The following is a 21,550-nucleotide window of genomic DNA, read 5'->3' as shown; positions in this document are numbered from 1 at the left end:
TATACCCCTCGTTAGTTTTCCTCCCAAGCCTAGTCTTCCTTCCGAAAGATTTTCCTTAGATTTTCCTCCCTGCCATTCCTTTCTTCCAAACCTCCCCGCCCATCCCGTTTACTCTTGTGCCGTTACATCAGTGTTGCATTCGTCTTGGTTACCTACTCGTTCGTGGTGTCCCCATCACTTCTCAGGTGGAGTCGCCCCGTGTGTCATCCGCGTAACCCTGTGTCCATAACTGTCCCGAACGGTAGTTCAGAAGACAGTTTCGTTTACACCTTATATTTCACATGTTGGCGCAAACAGCAGTCCTTACCCTACGTATTAATGTGAACTCTATGTTGACACGTCGCGTCTATCAACAGAATAGTGCAAAAATAATGTCAGAGCTACGCAGGCGGTCCGAAGCACTCGACACGGTACACTAGCGCGGTGTCATCCAGCGCAGACACATCACGAACCACACTCGCGGCGCTCGGCAGCGGGCCCATCACATCCATAGCTCGGTCATCACTCAGTCTCGCGCCTGCCCGGTGCGGCTCAGAACCCAGTCACTCGTGTGACTGCCCAGTCACAGTCCTCTCAGTTCAGTCACACTCAGTCCGCGCGGCCGCCGGCGAATCCGCCCGGTACGCGCCCGCTCAGAGATCCTTCTTCCTTCGGTCGCGAGCGCCTCGGCAGGGCAGCCAGGGGAAAACGGTGCTATGTACACACAGCGAAAGGCAACAGCGCGTCAAGAGACGACCCAGCGAGCGGTCCTCGGTCGACGGTAAGCGATAAACTTCGGACAAACAAGGCCGACCAGCTCCGGCGGACATCTATGACTAGAGATCGTTGGTGTTTTTATAGGTTTTTCGTGGGTGATTTATTAGGGAGAGAGGAGGGGAGGCGGGATAGAGCGGGGAGCGGTAGGAGATGTCCGGTGTTTCGATCCGGACGGACGTTCTTACTGGCTTTCCTCCTCAGGGGTGACGGGCTGGGCAGGCTTGTTCTGGCGCACCGCCTCGCCGCGACGCTCCTGAGGGTCAGAGGTCAGCCAGAGGTCAGCCGAGGTCGCACAGGGTCAGAAGATAACACGAGGGTCAGAGGTCTCAGGTCGCCCAGGCTCAGCGAGTCAGCAAGGGGTCATGGGCAGGGGTCACGCAGACATTAACGATCCTAGCGCGGAAAAGACGAACAGGGACATTGCAAGGACTTAAAAAAGTCCCTTAGAGAGTATGCAGCCGCCACGCAGTAACAAAGGTTGAATTCGCACGCAACCTTTCGTGGGAGAAACCATTCACAAATGGTTGACACTTAAGCGGCTTAACCGCATCAATGCTAACACATCTTCCTGCAATCACTACACCCAAAGCTAACGCAAAAGTTCCCCAAATGCGGCAGCGTTTGGCACTGTTAAGAAGGCTACTTAGAGAACTTAAGCATATTTTCCCATATTTAAACCCATCTTCCTCAATGTTCAACCTAGTCTCTAACTCCACAACTCATTCCTTCTTTCCCTCCTCCCCTTTTTACACCGCAATCCGCGGACGCGAGACGTACCCGCTCCTTGAGTTTTTCGCGCTGCTTCTCGATGAGCTCGAGCCGGCGCTCCTCGGCCTGTTCCAGCTTGGCCTGAACCAGCTCCTGTACCTTGTTCTCGTGCATCTTCACCGACTCCTCCATGTTGGAGCGCACCACCGGCACCTTGCTCAGCTGGCGGGCGGGGCGGGTCAGGTCACGTTGGGTGGGGTCGAGTCATGTCGAGTCAGGTCAGGCCAGGTTAGGTGAAGTTGGGTCAGGTCGCGTCAGGTCGGGTGGGGGCAGGATCTCAACAACCATTTAATTGAATAATTACAAAATAATTCAGGAGCACGCATTAGACTGAACAAGAAGTAAACATGAATGATACGTAGCCTTTTTAAGGCAATGAACGACTGAAGAAAGCCAAGCAAAACCTGGCACCCAAAGAGTCGCCCCTGTAGCGGTTTGGGGCCCTCTGCAAGTCCAAATGCCGTACTTCCTTATGACGCTCAATGTACCATCCCCCCCCCCCCCTGATAAAGCCCCCTATCCCTTTCTCACCTCCTCGCGGGCCTTCTCGACCACTTTTCCGATGCCCTCCTGGCGGCGCTGCTCAGCACTGGCCAGTTTCTCGGGCAGCGTCTCCTCCACCCGCTTGGCCAGCTCGGTGACCTTCTGTTCAGCCTGCAGCTGCGCAGACTGCAGCTTCACCGTGTTCTGGGTGACACAGGAGATGGGCAAGGTCATCGGTCAGATCAGGGGTAATTACTGTTTGGTTTTGATCGCTGTCGCAAATCTGTAGTATCGTAGTGGTGAAAGAAAACATCAAGAACAGACATTTTGTCAGAAGAAAGAAAGAGATAGAGATTGGAAGATATGCTACCAATTTTCCCTAGAAACATTTATAATAACCAATGAGAGAAGAGTTTAAGTTTAATAGGACACATGAAGGCAATGAAAAAAGGAAGTCCAAGAGGTGGACCTTACAGTCACTAACAATGCAATGATCGGATAAAAGAAGAAAATAATTGTGGTCGGGTGTGTGAATGAAATTTAAGTGCTACGGACAGAATATGAATACAGTGCAGCTATTGTATTACAGCGTGACCGCAAGGGTGAAAATACGTGCATAACACCATCAATAGCACTGCAAGGCTCGAGATAAAACGATCACACAAAAGCAACAGCAGACTATCTCATGCATTGACCTTCACTTAGCTGCAAGGATGTCTGAAGTGATCCGAATTAACCCAACACATATGTAACTTCAGATAACCAACTGTCATAACAAAATATCCCAAAAATCCAGGCACCATAGTGGTCCCATGCCTCATACAGCCATTCCCTAAACTAGACATCACCCCAGCAGCCCAGCCCGACTATCAACTCGTCTCACATGTTCATGAAGCGCCTCCACCTTCTTCTGCATTTCCTTCTCGCGTTTCTCCTCGGCGGCCTTCAGCTTGGCCTCCCATCCGTCCATGTTGGTCTTGAGCTGATGAATGCGCTCCATGTGGGCAGCGCGCACCTTCTCACCCTGCTCCTCCTACACCACGGCGGCGGTTAGGTGGATAGTTAGATGGTGGGACGGAGCGGCGGCCGAGACATGGCCGGGAGAGACCTCGGGAATCGACTACGTCCAGCCCGGAGGCGCGACTACAGAAAAAGATTTGTAGGAAATATAAACTAAAGAGTGGGCCTATTATTTAACGGTAACAAAAAAGCAAAATAATATTTTATAAACAAGTCAACCTACAACTCTACAACTTTGTAGAACAGACGTAGGGTCACCAGATTTGGGTAAGTGCCTATCTTAAATTGACGCTTTTAGAGCGTCCTGTCTCAATCCCCGTTTATTGCTTTGTGCTAACCTTCTCCTTGAGTTTCTCGAGCGTCTTGCGGATGTACTCATCGCGGGCCTCCTCTGCGCCCTTCTGTTTCTCATTGATCGAGGCGGCCAGCTCGGCGTACTGTTCACGAGTTTTCTTCTGGACGGCCTCCACCTGCTCCAGCTGCGCCATCCAGCGGCCAAACGACCAAACGTAAGTACTGGTGCCAACCGCCAGGCGACGGGCCGGGGAGCGGCGGTACGGGCCAACAAAGGACGATACAGACATTACTTAGCTCGCTGCAATAATAAGCGAAATGAGACTAACGGAGGTGCTTCGGCATGATATGAACAAACAAATTCAAACACCGACGCAGTAAAAAGCCGGTTGCTAGTGAAAAAGGCATGCAATATAAATTAATGAGGGCTTCGGATCACATGATCGTGAATTCTTTACTGAACCTTTAACTATTTCAGCAATACAGTCTTTTCAATTACATCATACTAACGAATCTAAGACGCGGATCCGAAGCCCCTCGGTATACTGCACTCTAAGACCAGGCGGCGGTGCACAATTCTACTGCCGTCCGGCAGACGGCAGTGCAGTCCGACGGTAGGCCTAGCGACATGCTCCCGCCTCTCACTCACGTGTTCCTTCAGCTTCTCCTGCATGCTGCGGATGATGTTCTCGCGGTTCTTGACGTTGGCGTCCATCTTCTGCTCGAGCTGCTCGCGGGCCTGCTGGATGAAGAGGTGGTCGGCCTCCTCGCGCTTCTTGCTGGCTTCCTCGATACGAGCCAGCTTGTCCGTCATGGAGGCCTGCCGCTGGATCTCATGACGCTGAAAACAAAGGTCAGGTGAGGTCAGGTCGAGAGATCATGACGCTGAAAACAAAGGTCAGGTGAGGTCAGGTCGAGAGATCATGAAGTGTTCGAAACCTTATCTTCCATCCTTAATCTCAGCTTAGGGGCAGCGATGGAGTCATATTGCTTGTGAAATCGATGAACTAGCAAGACGGCGAAGACGGTTTCAATAATACGTCAATAATCCATTACAACTACCGATAAAAGCAAAGTAGGACAGGGTGAACAACTCCAATTATCGTTTATATGAATCCTTTGCAGATTGAACGATTGGTTCGACAACCAGCCTCGCAACGACTACAGAGATTCATTTTATATTCGTGTCACGCACCAATCTCCTCATCATTGCATTCCAGCTTCCGCGAGTGGCGAACAAACAGGGCATAAAAACTCTTATCGAACATCTGCAGCACGCCATCCTCTCCCTCCCCCTCCCCATCTCCCAGTCCTCCTAATCTCCCAGCGTCTCCCCACCATCTCCAAGCGTCTCCCACCACCTCCCAGTCTTCCTCATCTCCCAGCGTCTCCCACCATCTCCAAGCGTCTCCCTCAACCTCCCCACAAATCTGACCTTCTTGCGCTCCTCGGCCGCCTGCAGGCGCTTGTTGATATCATCGGTAGTCGGGGTCGACTTGGGCGGCGGCGAGACGACGGCCGGGGGCGGCTCCACTGACGGCGTCGCCAGGATCACCTCGTAGGCCAGACCGCCAGACTTCTCCTGGCAGCGCACCTCGGTAGCTGCGACAGCCGCCGGGGGAGAGCGAGGTCAGAGGGAGAGAGAAAGGGAAGCGATACGGGCGGAGAACGGAAGGAGTGCAAAGACAAAACATAGAACTGTTGGCTGGGCACAAGGGAGAGATACAACAAAATTACTCGGCATGCACGAATGATTGCGACAAGTGAAAAAGACAGCACAAAGGATATTCGAATTACCCTAAATTACAGTAGATGAAGCTAAAAAAGATTCCATCGAAGCACAAAAAAGATTTCCAAATAACGATTCAACCCGAACATAACCCTATAAAACCCCATGTCGGGACCGCTGCGCGCGTTCGGCCATCGCGTGGCGGCCTTATTACGTGTCTCCGGCGGGCCGGAACCCAAACAGACGCCGCGCACGGACCGTGGAGCACGCTCCAGTACCAAACCGTCCACCGCCGCGGGCCGCGTATTGCCACACACCGTCATAAACGATCTACCGCCGTTGGCACACCTGGCGGGCCCGGAGCGGCCGACCGCAGCGACGCAGCACACGGCCAGAGCAAACGCATACACACACGCACGCACAAACATACACACACGGGTGGCGGACGAGGAGCGTCAAGGCTAGTCAGCGCACAGCCCCGCACAGTTGTGTAGAGAACTCAGAAACCCGTATTAATCAAACGTGCATTTACCGTGACGGCGCTGCAAGAGATGAGAACTCTAGTGAGATCATCTGGCACGAGAGAGTGGGAGCCTTTCTCGTGGGAAAACAAAAGCTCTCGGCGGAGCCGAGCTGCGGCAGCTCCGAAGTCCGAGCGACAAGAGAACGCCGCGGCCTTCACGCTCGATCGTTACGTTACGTTACCTCACATTACGTAATTTGAATGTGCGGCAGATACAGCCCTGTGGCTCCGATCGAAATCGACCGTGACGACGGCACGGTGGTTCGGTAAACGCGACTGGGCCGTCCACCGGCACAGAGGAATAAACAGGGGAGCGCAGACCCGGTTCGAGCCCGATCGAGACGGATTGAGACACGGCGCCGGAGGTCTGTGTTCCAGGTCCGCGAGACCGATTGGGGGCACGTGATAGCGGATAGCGCGGAGGCGGAGCGGACGTGCGATTGGCTAACAAACGCTCACGAACACACTGCGCACACCGGCACTCGAACACGCAAACAGCCGCGAGGCAGGCTACGGAGCGCGCCAGCGGCATGCCAAACAAAGACACGGGCTCGTGACACGGGCTGACAGCACAGTCGCATTCGACAGCACACTGCGACAAACTGGTCAAAAACTGCGACAAATACGGCACAAACACAGCCAGAAAAACAGACGGCACAGTGATTTCAGGGGACAGAAAACAAACACCTACAAAACAAAAACGATCGATTGGACTACAATTACCTACCTGAGCGTGCAAAAGCGAAAAGCATGCAATATTGGTAAAGATAGAAATACAATTGTAAAAAGCACAACAGGGAAGTAATGAATATGAAGATTTGTGTTGAAGTCAAATTGTGAACCAGCATGGGAGGAGCTGAGGTACTACAGTCGTCCTCAAAATTATTCATACCCTTGTTAATTTACGACATATTTTGCTTTTTTGATGAAAAGAAACATTTTGTCGAGCTTATTTATGATTTATATTTGACCAACAGGGGAATGAATAACAGCAACATACAACTGACAAAATATTCAGCTTCAGGTCTGTTTTATTCATGAATCTTTGAAAACACTCATGTTCAAAAATATTCATACCCTTGGTTTTCAGAGTTCGGTGTCTTTCTTCAGTAGTCGATAGCATATCCTTTGTTCCTTATTACTGCTTCTAGTCGGTTCCTGTAGGTGCTCACAAGCTTGCCACACGTTTCCTGTGGGATTTTGGCCCATTTTCCCCTGGCGAAAGCCTCCAGCTGGGTCAGGCTAGTCGGTTTCCTGGCCGTCACTCGGGTCTTCAAGTCCCGCCATAGATTCTCTATGGGGTTCAGATCAGGACTCTGACTAGGCCACTCGAGGACGCTGATATCATTGTCCTCGAACCATTCCTTGACTACTTTAGCCGTGTGTTTGGGATCATTGTCTTGCTGGAACTTCCAGTTGTTGCCGAGTTCCAGCTTCTCTGCAGATTCCTTCAGGTTTTCGTCCAGAATTTGGATATAGTCCTCCTTTCTCATGGTGCCCTGGATCCTGACGAGGTTTCCTGTGCCGCGGGAAGAGAAACATCCCCACAACATGATGTTTCCGCCCCCGTGCTTGACGGTTGGCACCGTGTTCTTGGGATTGTAGGCCTCTCCTTTACTCCTCCAAACATATGCAGCATCCATGTGCCCAAACAACTCCAACTTCGTCTCATCAAACCACAGGATGTTTGCCCAGAAGTTGGAATCTTGCTGCATATTGCCTCTAGCAAGGCTCGCCTGGCCTTTACTAGAGGCAATATGCAGCAAGATTCCAACTTCTGGGCAAACATCCTGTGGTCTGATGAGACGAAGTTGGAGTTGTTTGGGCACATGGATGCAGCATATGTTTGGAGGAGTAAAGGAGAGGCCTACAATCCCAAGAACACGGTGCCAACCGTCAAGCACGGGGGCGGAAACATCATGTTGTGGGGATGTTTCTCTTCCCGCGGCACAGGAAACCTCGTCAGGATCCAGGGCACCATGAGAAAGGAGGACTATATCCAAATTCTGGACGAAAACCTGAAGGAATCTGCAGAGAAGCTGGAACTCGGCAACAACTGGAAGTTCCAGCAAGACAATGATCCCAAACACACGGCTAAAGTAGTCAAGGAATGGTTCGAGGACAATGATATCAGCGTCCTCGAGTGGCCTAGTCAGAGTCCTGATCTGAATCCCATAGAGAATCTATGGCGGGACTTGAAGACCCGAGTGACGGCCAGGAAACCGACTAGCCTGACCCAGCTGGAGGCTTTCGCCAGGGAAGAATGGGCCAAAATCCCACAGGAAACGTGTGGCAAGCTTGTGAGCACCTACAGGAACCGACTAGAAGCAGTAATAAGGAACAAAGGATATGCTATCGACTACTGAAGAAAGACACTGAACTCTGAAAACCAAGGGTATGAATATTTTTGAACATGAGTGTTTTCAAAGATTCATGAATAAAACACACATGAAACTGAATATTTTGTCAGTTGTATGTTGCTGTTATTCATTCCCCTGTTGGTCATATATGAATCATAAATAAGCTCGACAAAATGTTTTCTTTTCATCAAAAAAGCAAAATATGTCGTAAATTAACAAGGGTATGAATAATTTTGAGGACGACTGTATATGTCAGCGCGGGCATGACAAGGGCTGGCATGAGTATAGCCGGTAGATGGGGTGGATGATAGGGATGGCTGCTGTGACGAGTGTGACTGGGTGTGACGGCACTATGACAGTCGGTGACACTACAGGGAAATAAGCTAAAATTAGAGCGCTCTATTTATTGCTCCCGCTACTTCACCGTCTCCCATAGGGTCCTGTGTTGAGCTGGTGTCGAGGCTCTAAAAATGACGCCGATTTTTGCACCCTTCTCACGAAAACCGCTCGGACCGCCTGGAAACTAATTGTTCCGCTCTAAAAATTTCATGATCGACGGGAAAATGAACGAGGAAAAGGTTGGTCCTGAAATAATTCTGAACTCCCTGTAGAACATATCGAAACATGGCTGCAAACTAGGAGCATGTCAAAATCGACAAAACAATACAAATAAATTTCCCGGGATTTTTTTATTTTCCATGCATCTGTGTATGAAATCAGTCGGTTTTTCGGAAAGATCGTCTTCTGTTTAATAAATAATTCCATAATTGCAATCGAGAAAAAAAAACATTTCTGCTGTGACAGCAGTTTTGGCATTGTGCCAGTAGTGTGGCGTGCGCGGTGCTGCGTGGTCGTCGGGACGGAGTCGTGAGTATTTTCGGTGTTTTAAATGGTTGATGGCCATTTGAACCAGCTTTATATTATTTCCTACCAATTTTTGCATCAAATTATTGCTTTGAAAGACCATTGAAGCCCCTTATCTCTTCATGAAACACGATCATATTAATCGTCGACGAAAATGGCGCGTGACTCCATGTGCGTTTCGATCGAAATAAATCGTAAATTAAATAATATTCGATGATAAGTATCATATTCTAGTGACACGTTTTCATAAAATAAGGCATAAACTTTGCAAGGAAGTCAACATTGGATAATTGGATTCTTATTTTGCTCACATATCCTTGTGGTAGTCAAATGGCTCAATTGTTAGATAAATGTAAATATATGGTTTGGCTTGATGTTTGCTGTTAAACCACCCAGCCACTTGCTGGTTGAGTGGTTTTCTGATAATTACCTGATAATCATTTCTCCTTTTCCTTAAAAGAAACAAATTCTTTTCAAAGTAACCCATTTTTGGAAAGGCGGCCTGCTCATTGACATTTCATGTTCTTGTTTTGTTATTGCTGGCAGTATTTTGATACAATAATGCAATATGAATTTTTTTGTGTAATAATAAGACCTAAGACAAACTTAGCTAATGCGTCAATCAAACACCCAACAGAAAGATTGTGAGTCCTTGTGACGTGAAGTAGAATATTTTATGAATGTGTTTTATAGGATATGCCAAATTTTAAATTATTTTATTATTTGATACTGATAGCTGAGCATGTGAATTATGCCACAATATAATTTCATTTTCTGGTATTGAAATAGCCGGCAGTATTTTACTTCAACAAATGTAATATACATGGAATACATGTTGTTATGTTATGTTAAAAGTTTAATAACAGCCAACAGAAGGGGCTGTTTCAGCAGATAATGTTTGTACCTTATGCATTACCTTTCTTTTCTGCAGGACCATGCTTCCGCTGGGTGGTCGACATTTGCCTCCTGAAGAAGTTGAGCAACATGAAGACCACCAGATGAGGTGTCTGCAGTTCATGTGGAACTCTGCAGACTACAAGTGTTTTGCCAACCTCAACCAAAGTGCTGTGATCATGGAGGCATGAATCTCATAATAACACTTCAGATTTGCAGTTGTATCAAAGTGTGATTCAAACCACCTGTGGCATCTCACTCAAAGCGTGAACAGTGTGATCATTGTGCAGTGTTCAGCTGCAACTAAGACATATTTTATTAGTGACTTGTTTTGCAATAAGCCACCAAAAGCATTTTTTGGGCTGGCCGCTGTAATATGTTGTGCACTGCGCAATATTGGTAGTGTTTTGTCACTTGTCAAGTTGTCAGTTGTGCATGTTGCCTGTTTCTCTGCCCTCAGCCCTCATTATCAGTTAAGTGGTGAATTGGCATCACTCAGTCTCCCCAGATCTCCATTGACTGTCTGTCAACCACCTAACTTGAGATGGTATTTGTTAATAGTGTCGGAAAGGAAGTGATTGTAGACATTTTTAGGAATATGAGCTCCGTTTCATGCGTGTTCCAGTGGTCATTTTGTCACATGTCCCATAGTGTAATAAATGGAAACTGTTGTTCCCTTTTGAAGGTAGGTACTCGCGGATGCAGAAAGCGTTGGGCCTAATTATTAAACGCACCCTCTTATCAGCGACGCACGAAATCGACAAATATCATCCTTTTTAGAACAGGAGGAAACGAAAACTTGTGAACGTAGCTGTACCTACAACAGTGCATAAGGAATTGAAATTCTGGGAGTTTTTGAAATTCGGAGAAACTCAAGTTGTCGACAGGTATGCCCCCTTGTACGTCAAAGACCGCTTAAAAAACAAACGTCTACAAATGAAGGCAGTATTCGTATGTTCGTTGTAATTGCAGCAGCCTAGCAACATGCATTGCGGTCCGATGGCGAATTAAACTCGTGCTCAAAAACTATGCCGGTAACTGCCAATGCACTTAGGTCATAGGTGAGGAGAGGAAGGGTTATGTCAAATGTCAACATCATAGAAATGGCTTCATCTATTGAGCTGTGCCTATTGTACATAATTCAACCAATCTATGCATTTCGTTTCTTGCAATCTACTCATGCTTTCACTCCAGCTTCAGAGTAATCATCCCATATTGTACGTCTTAAGATATTGATTTCTATGGCGGTTTGCAATTGCTAGCCACGTCTTACCTCAGTTTGGTGGCCCCGCATCGGCCCACTCGGCCGCTCTAAAATTGACTTACGGAGGAGGATGGTGGCTTTTATTTTAGCTTCTCCACTGACTGCGGGGAGCGCCGTCGCCGAGGTAGAAGCAATAATTAGCTTATGTTTGGGACTAATTTCCACGCTTAATCAACATTTTAATGTTATTTTAATTAATTCATTGTAATCTTTGACGCATTCTCTTTCTATTGATACCATCCACCGGTCTGAGAATTACTGCCTTGCTGCGTAAGGGCCGATAAAAGATCACGTTTTTAGGGGTATCTCTTCAACATGGGGCAGGAGCAATAAATAGAGCACTCTAATTTTAGCTTATTTCCCTGGTATGTCACCAACTGATGACGGACGTGACTATGGCCTGCTTTGTCCGTCAAAACGACCGCAGCGCCACCAAGCGGTGCGCACTCATGCAACTCGGACCAAAACAAAGGCATCGGTCCGACGGAACAAAAACAGTCGGTACCGTTCGTCCCAAAGCGGGTGATCGAACGATCCCCAGTCCCCACGCACCGGAAAAGGACAGGACAGACGGAAAAGGAGAGGCTGGACGGGAGCGGCCATCCGAGCTGACCTCCGCACGGCAGGGCGGACCTCCGCACGGAACAGCGGACCTCCGCACCAGAGTGAACACCCACACCAGAGCGGACAACCCCAGCAGCGGGACCGGACGGGCTTTCTCCGGCCGGAACCGAGCCTGGGGTGCCGAGGGGACGCCACAGTGCGTCACCGTGCCGTCATGAATACGGCACGCCACCGGCGCCGTGTCACGGGCCGTGTCGGCACGCGTCCCAGGGCGGAACCGCAGGCGCTCCTGCATGCGGGCACAGCACGGCTCGGCGCAGTCCGCCGCTGCAGCGCAAAGACGTACTGATGGCAATCTACCGAGCGCAGCGGCTGGGAGCCACGGCGCTGAGTCTGACAAAGCTGCCCAGTGCATCAGTATGCAGAGTGAGTGTCAGCGCTCTGTAGAGCTGTCTCCAGCAGGAACCAGTGGTGCTGACCTTCACAGCGGTGAGCGGACCCCACCACCGGACGGCTGAGGGGCAGGGGTGAGGGACGCCCCGCAGGGCGCAGACACACCCGGCTCGGCAACCGCTCCTCACCAGACGGTCTGTCAGACGACAGTCTGTTAGGGCGCTGTCTAGACCGAGACAGAGTCGGGAGCGGTAGAGTGACGAGGTCGAGCTCCGCTATCGCTGCCCCCAGCCGACGTCAGCAGACAAAGCGGGTCCGGTCACGGCCGGCGAATCTCCGCCTCCACTCGAGCTGCCATTTCGGGCACACATGGACGCGCTCATGAGCGCTAATTGCCGGCACCGCTAACCGTGCCGCTGCAGCGCCCGCCGCCGGGGCGCCGGCGCCCATTGACGCCCCGGGCGCCCGGCGGGGTCGGTGCCCGCTGGGCGTTGTATCGAGCGCCCGAGGACGGTCGTGATCAGCTGACTGTCCGGGACCGAGCACTGACGCTCACCGTGACGCGTCGCTGGGGGTATTTATACCCTCGGGCGGCGCCGGCTGGTCGGCCGCCGCTACCGACGGAGCCGGGATCCGTGACAGTCACGGCGGCAGACTTTCAGTGAAGAGAAACTTCGGGGCCATAAATGTACCGGGAGGTTAAACGGAATTGCTGAGACATGTTCATGAAACTATATGGACATAAGAGCAGTCCTTTGTTCTCTAAGAGCGGTATTATATGATAAATATAAATCATCTACAAAGCTACTTAGCTACACACCCGTTTGAAGTTGGTTACTTAGGTCCCTAATTTGGGAAGATCAACACGATTACTTAAACACAGGCACTCACAAGTCTCAGCGTATTTCATAACACACGAGTTCACATGCCAACTGAGAGCGGTGGGCGCTGGGGAGGGATATTTTCACATCAACTGTGGGCTGACTGCTTACTGGTAATCTACTGCGTCGCAGCGCGCCGCGCCACGGGACAGGTTCGAAGGGCGGGCAGCACATGGCGCCCTCCCCCGAGGCCATGTGCCGGGCACATGAACTAACAAAGAGCATGCAAACTCAGAGGTGCGGTCGCGGTGGAGATTGCTGCAAGCTCGGCGCGGCGTGCAACAAAGAACGACTGCGAGCAGGCGGCCAGGCAGGCAGACCGACCCATGGGAGGGGATATTTAGGGACTTACTGATGAAATGCCGTCTCTTCGGCTGCTTACAGTGAGGCTTGTTGTTCTTCTTGGCAGATACGTGCACCCCGCGTCGGTCTGCGGCGGTAGCGGCGGCACACAGTGAGACAGCGCACCAAGAGAGGTCGCAGCCGGCCCACGGCCAAGCGGGACACACCACGAGCCGGCTTGGGAATAATGGAGCCGTGACCAAAACTAAAACGGCAACAAAAACCGACCCGGAACGACCCTCTTATCCAGCGCCCCACCGGACCACCAGAAAAGGCGGCGTCCGCGAGACAGAGCTCTCCAACTGGCGACCTCTGACCTCCCCCACCCTCCCGTGACCCCTGGCGCCCCGATTAACCCCAGCGGACGCCCTAACCCGGCAGTACTGAGGCCATTCAGTCCAGTCGGACCGCCACACCGGCCTCGCGTGGCGCAGTTATGTCCCGAGCGGCAACAAACAGCGCAGGTAAAGCCGGTGCCGCCCACGGGCGGCCGCGACTCCGGCTCCAACTCCGGGTCTAGGACCGCCCGGGGCAACGCTCCCAACGCACCGCGTCGCGCCGCAAGGCCACCGCCGCGCACTGCTGCGCAATTCACCTCCCCCTCCCCCAGAGGGGCACTGAGCTGGTCACGTGACCTCGGCACCAGCTGATGGTCCAGCTGACAGCTCGCGCGGGGAGCGGCGCGCGGCGGTTTAAAGCGCTGTGCAGCCAGCGCGCGCCACGCGACTACCACGTGCATGAGCACTGTTTAGGGGTGTGGGGCCCGGTAACTGCGCAGTCCGGCTCGCCCGGGAGGGAAGGGAGGGCCCCGGAGAAAACTGAGCCCCTGTGGTCACCGCTCCTAGCTGGGACGCCGCGTCAACAGAATTGAGAGCTGAACCGATAGATATTGAGACAATGAAAACACTGTCGAAGTAACCCTGTAGAGTTCAACGGACGTATTGTCTCTCAACGCTGATATCCTATCCGACGGAGAGCGTCTAGACGAGGCAAACAAAACTCTCGTCGTTTGCTCGAAAAGCCTTAGATGAACTCTTGTGAATGGGCATTCAGTTCCGGCAGTATACTGAAACCATCGTGACGACAGCACACTCGGAGAGGTAACTCAAGTTTGCCAGTGTCTGCGAAATAATCATTTCTTGACTGAAATACAATATTCTCATCCCAAGGCTGGACAAATATCAAACTGCAAACAAAAGGCAGAGCAGCCTGCATTACAATGCTTGCATCAGACCACGACATTCATACTCGGTCATCCGTTACACCACCGTCTCATCACCACCTGTGGCCGTGTGACGCTGACAGTCCCGTCACCGATGGCATCCCTCCAGCCCCGTGGCGGCTGCCAACCGGGGCACGGCCACAAGGCCGCGTCAGCACACGCACCGCGCTCAATGTTGACACCGGAGAGCGGCTGGGCCGAGCAGCGTGCCAGACACGCAGGCCACGCACAAAAATAGACTGCTAGCCTCTGGCGAGCAGTCAAACCCACCCGCAGGGGGCAGCTTGGCCCAGTCAAGCTCTAGCTTTCAGCAAGGGCTTCAGCTTTACGAGATAGAAAACGAAACAAAGTAAAGCCAGAACGAAGATTGTCCTCTCATCGAAGGTCAAATCGTCAAACCTCAAAGATCTCGAACTTTTTTGTAATCTCTGTCACGGCATCGGCAAGTCAGGTCAAATCTGTCGGATCGGCTTCTACCTGGCGAGCGGCGTCCTTCGTTTCCGCCCACCTCAGTGCTCGTGTCCGGGCTGAAAACATCAACACAAATGGCCTTGGACGGCCGCGTGCGCCGCTCGCTGGCAGGCCTCGCGAACAAAGCGGTACAGGATGGCTGCACAGCCAGCTCCGGGACGGCGGCAGCGAGCGCCGACCAGTCGTCTCAAGGACTGCCAGTCCGGTGGGGGCGACTTTCCCAGCCTCCCCCGAGTGGGCAATGCGGAGACTAATCCAATTTTCCCACACAATTTGCAAGTGTAATGGTGAAAACTTCGTACCCCGCCGCTTTGGCTATCCTGTGCATCAGCTGACTGCCCGGAGGCGGGCCCAGCTCCACAACAAAGGGACGGAGACTGCGACGAGGCACTGCGGCCAAACGGGCACGTTTCTGGCACCGTGCCAGCCTCGCTCAGCTGGTCGGCAGCTGTCTGCAGCGGGAGCAGCAACCGTGCTGTCGACTGGGGAGGCGGGAGAGTTCAAATCGGCGCTGCAGGCCGCAACGTGCTCTCAACGACTCACAACATGCATAAGCGATCACCAACGGTCTCCCAACGGCTGCTGCTGTGTTGAATTCCCCGCGCGCTGGTGGGGACAGCCGCCGACCTCCCGTGTCACTGAGCCGGTGAGGGCTGGATTCTTCGACTCGCCGACTGACATTTCGACGGGGCGGCGCCCGTCATGTTTCGGGCAGCGCAGTAACACGGGCCTCTATCGATTGCGGGGCGGCAGTCGAGACTGCCACTGGCGTTTAAAGCCACCCCTCAGGGGAGGGGGGGGGGGGTTAGAGGGCACCGCAGCGGGCGCCGTGACGTCAGCAACGGAAGGTGGAAAGTTCCGCAGAAATAAATCTCCGATGTCTCACGACTCTGAAGGTGACAGTACTTCACATAAATGACACAATATTTCTACCAGATTGTTCATTTGTGACAGCTTTCCTTACCAAGCAGTTTATCGCAACAGTTCATCACAACCATTGCATACAGAGGAAAAATGTTTTTCGATGGGCATGAAACGAGCTTGTCTCAGAGTTACTTGTGTTTGGCAAATTTTGTGCCCATAACAATTTTAAAGCCCATAACGTCGTGCTTTGCTTTTTGCCCGGCAGAGAAAACTGCGCTTGAATCACTTGGGATTCAGTTATTTTGCTCGAAGCAAATCGCATCAATTTCGAGTCAGGGTTCATGTTCTCAACCCAGGCGTTGATAAGAACTATCAGCGAATTCCTGAATTCACTTCGAAGTAATTACCTACTTCTTCACACTCGCACGGGCATTTTTCATCCATAGATGGACATCAGTTAGCCGTCTTTGTCATAACTAATCCCAGGGATCAACCATTATATGTGCGTGAGGTTTTAACAGCAAAAAGCACGCACATCCGTTCGACGAAACGGACAAAGGAAGCGTCTGAAGCTATCGAATTTATCCACATAGAACAACCGAGGCTAAAAGCTGACACCAAAAGTTTCCGAGTTTTAGTCCAGAAACCATCACCGCCACACAACTTTCAACAGAACATTTCCGACGAGCCAATCATCCAATGGAAGCCGAATCGAGCCGGACCGTAAACCCAAAACCCGGATCGGCCCAATAGCCCGCCCGACTGCCACAGTGCCTCAGTCAGCCCAGCGGGCAGTGCGACCACCCAATCCAGGGGGACAGCTATTGCTCCGGCGCCGCAAGAGCCACGCGAGCAAACAATTAGCGGCGCCGTCTTTTGGCGAAAATCCCTGGGGGCACTGCGCAGTGCGCACCGCTTCGCGACAGGGGGAGCGGGGCGGGGTGGGGAGGGCGGGGCGGTGCCGGTCCGGCGCCGGCGGCGCTCGTTGCCGTGGCAACCGCCAGTGACCCGACCCAGACCGCCGCCGGCGCCGCCCGTCCGTCCCTATGAGTCACCGCCACACCCCACCCCGCCTGGCCCGAAACACGACTGCACACGAGTCACTCAGTGGCACATTGCACTTCAGGTCAATCAACTATACGGCTTTCCGATGTCTTTCAATCGAGCAGTCATCGCCTAAGAATTTCGAATATTCGAGGGTTCAGAAAAGCGTCAATAAAGATGAAGATCCTGACACTTTCACAAGCCGATTTTCACCATAAGGTGCAAAAGAAACCAGATTCTCATTGAGCGTGTGATGTTAACTCCAGGCCGGAATTACAGCACCAACAGCGGCGCAATGCACCGCGTGCATTGGGCGCGGTCCAGCGCGCCCCAAACCCACCGCCAACGCGAACTGGGGTCAGCGCCCGACCACCCCACCCTCCCTGCAGGTGGGCACAGCGGGTCAGCCGGAGCCTGCGCCTAGTTTCGCAAAGGGCGTCCCAGCCAGAGGAAAACGATGACCACCTATTTGGGAGATGAAAGTTGTCGGTGAATTTTGCTTAACGACGCCCCTCCACCCCTTCAGGTCAAGGTGTTGAAACCAGCCACCCCACTCTCCACCCACCCTTCCGGCCCGGGCCCATGGGAGCCTAGTTCACTCACCCTGACCACCAGAGAATAACCCTTCACGGTTCAATACACCAACACCAGGACAAAGCACTGCAGCAGCGCAACCTCACCTCTGGCTGCGATCGCCGGCGTCGAGCAACTGTTGCAAAAGCAACTATACACAGAACCCTTGATGAGGCCGAAAATCATGGCTGCAAGTGTTGACCGGCGTCGGCCAGCAGACAGAGTGACCGTCCGAGCGTCGACAGGGCTCGACAACGAGTGGACACGCCCTGCGCCTCGCCAACGTCGAAATCGACGCGGCGACTGGAGCCGGGGCCGACGGAGGGGCGTCGCCGCCGCAGGGAGCAAGCGCCGTAAGAGTCACTGCGCTCGCCACAATCGATATGGCGCCGCCAGTGGGGCTCCTGTGAGTCAGCCGCGTGGCCCGCCGATACAGGCCGGTGGCCGGACACTTCATTCAGGGACGGTGTAGGACAGTCTGCTGGAGAGATAGCTGGAGAGGAGCTCACAGTGTCAGGGGGCTGCGGGTCTGAAGTCGCCCAATCGAGACAGCTGCGTTACTTCAAGAGTTCGACGTTGGTCTTGTTTATGCGCCTCATATCCATAGCATGAATTGAAATGAGCCCGAATCTACGCCACAAGTTCAGACCAGTTCATACTGTCGCAATATCTCGTTGCTGATGCCGGGATTTTAGGTCAGCAGCTGGTATGAAATATGGAGATTCTCACGGTTCAGCATCACTCTCAGCAGTCATGGGTTAGGAAAGGAGTGGGTCGGTCACGCCATAAGAATATTCACGAGAGTACCACATGCAGCATGCTTTTCACGAGTAGAGTCTACTTCTACATCAACATCTACCTCATCACTGGCTGATCAAATGATCAAATACAACTTACAGTCTCCAGTGGCCATGTCGACGGTTGCGTTGGGATCCGCGTTGGGCTGCAACAGAGCGGCGATTCGACTGTCAGTACATAAAAGTGGCGTCAGGTAAGCAGAGATCTGTCAGCAAAGATTGGACGTTTGGCTCGACAGTGCCGGCGCATAGCCTCCGAAACTGCGATAGATGATTCAAGAGTGTAAGTCACCTGCCAATCGGGCACCTAGATAACGACGCACGACGTCAGCCCGGTGACCAAATTAGTGATTTGAACCAGAATAGGTCCGGAATTAATTGGAAATGACGTTTTTACAACAGATTGCCGCTATAATGATTGAAAATGCAGAATGTATACTGAAGCGACGATAAATTATGAAAACGGATTGTTATCAAAGCGTTAATTAACAGTGGGGAACTAACAAAGAATCAATTAACACTTTACGACTAACAAGGACAAAGAACAAAGCCATTGGACCTTGCACAAGTGCAAAGCGCGAACAGTCATGCATGTGCAAGATAAGTAAGTGGCAGTTGTGCGCTGATAACGGATGTGGTAACATAAGATAATGCACTCCAAGGGAAAAGGGTAGCAAGACAATCAAGGAACAGCAGGGAAACGGCATTCAGCCCACTCCCAACATTGACAGCACCGCCTCCAGCAACGCCACCCGCAGCGCAGCCAGCAAGGTCAGCTCCGCCAGCACCTGGACGGCTCGGCACCGGCGAGGGGGCGGGGAGGGGGAACACACCGACGAGTGTCGGTCGGCCTGAGTCGGCCCAACCATGTCCGGTGGACGTCGTCGGCTGTCGGGGGGTCGACCCCGGCGTGCAGGCGCCCGCACCGCGGCCCAGCCACCAGCCACACATAACTCAGACAAAGGCGGCACCAGCTGGTCCCCCCAGTCGACGGCGGGCGGGCGGTGGGAGCTGCGCGCGCCACCGCCGCCGTCGGACCTCAGTCAACAACAGGCTGGAGCACGCCAGCCCGATAACGGCCACACAACATAGTGGCCAATATCGACTTGTAGATGTGGACTAAAATTTTGAAAACAATGACGTTTAGCCTTTAGGTGCCTGAGACAGACTTTTTTTTTGTCCTCACTGAAAACCTCGTGATGATAGGTACTCAAACAAAAGTGACTAACCCAATTTGCCAGTTTCATACCAGTATTTTCTATATTTTTTTTTTTAGAATCAGTTAAAACTTTGGAATGTATGCACAAAACATGCAGTTTTACAAAATCAATTCAGAGCTATTAAGAAAGCGGTGAAAACAAACAATATTTAAAACGTAAGTGACAACTTATTGTGCAACAAGGAAAAGTGATAAAAGCAGACCGTTATTGACAACGCATTATCATGCAAACACAGCGTGTGTTCAGCTGTTCGCGCCAAGCACACAGCCACTCATGCCCAAATGAACTGGAGACCAAACGTCCAACACCACATTGAAATAAATCGCGAAAGAGGTACGGGGTTGGCCCAGACACAGAGGCGCCACAGGCTCTGTGCATGCAAGTACGACGAGGCCTTACTAACATCGGCTTCGGCAGACCAGTAACTCCCCATGGCGGAGTCTGGCTAGTGGAGTCCTGAAAAAGAGCGGTTGTGTGATATGTTCCTCAAGTTTAGGGCTGATGTTAGTTATATAGTATAGTTAGTTTTGATTAAGGTATGATAATGACGTTTCTTCATTAATGGATCTTTAGCCAGCTGGTTCATATATCCCTCTTATAAGTTCGACGAGTCGAAAACGATGGAAGGAATGAAGATATAAAATTTAGATAGCTACCTCTCAACAATGGAGAATATTCGCAATAACGCCTATTTGAGCCAAGAATTAAGACAAAATGCAAGATTGGGAGGGATCTCCTGTATAAGATCAAAAGTTACATTCATTCAATTTTTTTTTATTTTTTGGTCCTTAATGCTTATTTCTAGTACCTACACAAATGTTTTTTTGTTGTCATTTTTGGCTACCTAATAACTGAGCCTGAAAATCACACAAAGAAGGTAGCAACTTGCTCAGTAAGAACCAAAATCAAATTTAAGTTCGTTTTCTGAATCGTTTGAATTTTGTCTCGACAAAGCATCGTTTATCATTATGCTATGTTACACGTAATCCGTCCGCTCCATACTCGCACTTCGGCTTAAAAAAATGGAGCGAACTTCAAAAATAATAAAAACATGCAAGCGTTATATGAATTTATCGTACAAACCGTAGCCACTGTTTGCAAAAACTAACGACATGAACAGTAGGTAGGTATCGAGCGACGAGCGTTGCATTTCAATTTCTCGAACAGCCCTGCCCGAGTTTGAAGACATGACGCAACGAATTCAATTTTCGAAGTACAGATGTACCTTGAAAGCAGTCTGATTTTACACCAAGAATTTGGAGTAATGACTGGGAAAAAGTGAAACTAACTCTCACGAAACATTCGTCTAAAAATAAGCAACAAAATCAAATCCCACCCTACCCGTACGAAAATCGCTTACGCTGTGCTTCAAGTATTGCATTCGCTCTTTTCAACTGACATGTTGCACGTACAATCTTTATATGAATACCTACTCAATAGTCGAAGTGGCACAACACTGGCACCGCTACCGGAGGAGCTGAGGAGCGTGATTCGCTACCCACGACGCAGTAACAAAGCAATCGATGGGGGAGCTGGCAGAACCGCGTCCTCCTCCGCCAAACACTCGCAGCGAATGGCACAGGCGCTGAGCTCTTACCTAGAGTAGCAACAAAGGAACGTGCGGAGTCTCAGCAATCTCCAGCGCACCAACCACGTCGCAGTACCTCCGGGCTATGGCCTCGTGCACCTCGCTCTGCTTTTATGAAACGAAGGACGCCAACACGGGAGCTGTAACGCGCGCCACCATTGGCTGCTGACGCAAGCTCAGCTGTGTGCTAGCTCATCATTGGTCAGAGCGCGGCGCGTCATTCAAAAACGTAAACAAAGCCTAAACCTCTACAATGCAGCCAAATAAAGAGGGAACTGGTAAAATACCTTCCGCATATGAAAATTTTGCATGAATTTCATCAACATATCATACCGATAATGAAAGCAGAAGAATCTGCGGTGATCCATTGATTCTACAGCTGTTTGGCGCGAGGCAACGGTATTGATTTGTCGGAAGCAGGGCGGCCGGTAGAGGGTTTCTTATAGGTATCTTGGGTAGAGGCACGCAGGAGAAGGCCGGAAGAACGAGGGGACCGCTTCTCAAGCAGGGGGCAGGGGCTCCGTCCGCTACGAGGGGGGGGGGGGCGGGGAGTTGAGCGTCCAACAATTTCGCTTCCATTATGCCAACCCCATGTATAAAGTGATGCAATTTTGGGTCGGACGCATAGGTCTCGCT

At 51.4% G+C, this 21,550-nt stretch overlaps 1 protein-coding gene across 7 annotated transcripts; it reads right to left on the bottom strand.

The window, feature by feature from the left end:
• Positions 1-257: 257 nt before the first annotated feature.
• Positions 258-21,149, bottom strand: LOC122372503 (vicilin-like seed storage protein At2g18540). 7 transcript variants are annotated; one of them, XM_043349728.1, is made up of 10 exons: positions 20,924-21,044; positions 19,730-19,782; positions 18,207-18,252; positions 4,757-4,923; positions 3,971-4,162; positions 3,366-3,506; positions 2,891-3,040; positions 2,056-2,211; positions 1,534-1,686; positions 258-1,009 (listed from the first exon to the last, which is right to left on the bottom strand). In XM_043349728.1, exons 2-10 carry the CDS (start codon positions 19,757-19,759, stop codon positions 938-940), a joined length of 1,107 nt encoding a protein of 368 aa, XP_043205663.1. In that variant the 5' UTR covers positions 19,760-19,782; positions 20,924-21,044; the 3' UTR covers positions 258-937. The 7 variants fall into 7 exon arrangements, with proteins under 7 accessions (XP_043205663.1, XP_043205664.1, XP_043205665.1 ...); XM_043349729.1 differs by having other exon boundaries at positions 20,760-20,996; XM_043349730.1 differs by lacking the exon at positions 20,924-21,044 and adding an exon at positions 20,756-20,904.
• Between the last annotated feature and the right edge of the window lie 401 nt (positions 21,150-21,550).

Source organism: Amphibalanus amphitrite, unplaced genomic scaffold (assembly GCF_019059575.1).
Source record: "Amphibalanus amphitrite isolate SeventyFive unplaced genomic scaffold, NRLGWU_Aamphi_draft 001367F_arrow, whole genome shotgun sequence".
Classification (NCBI taxonomy): domain Eukaryota; kingdom Metazoa; phylum Arthropoda; class Thecostraca; order Balanomorpha; family Balanidae; genus Amphibalanus; species Amphibalanus amphitrite.
The sequence above is the reverse complement of the archived record's forward strand: the minus strand, read 5'-3'. Positions and strand labels throughout refer to the sequence as shown.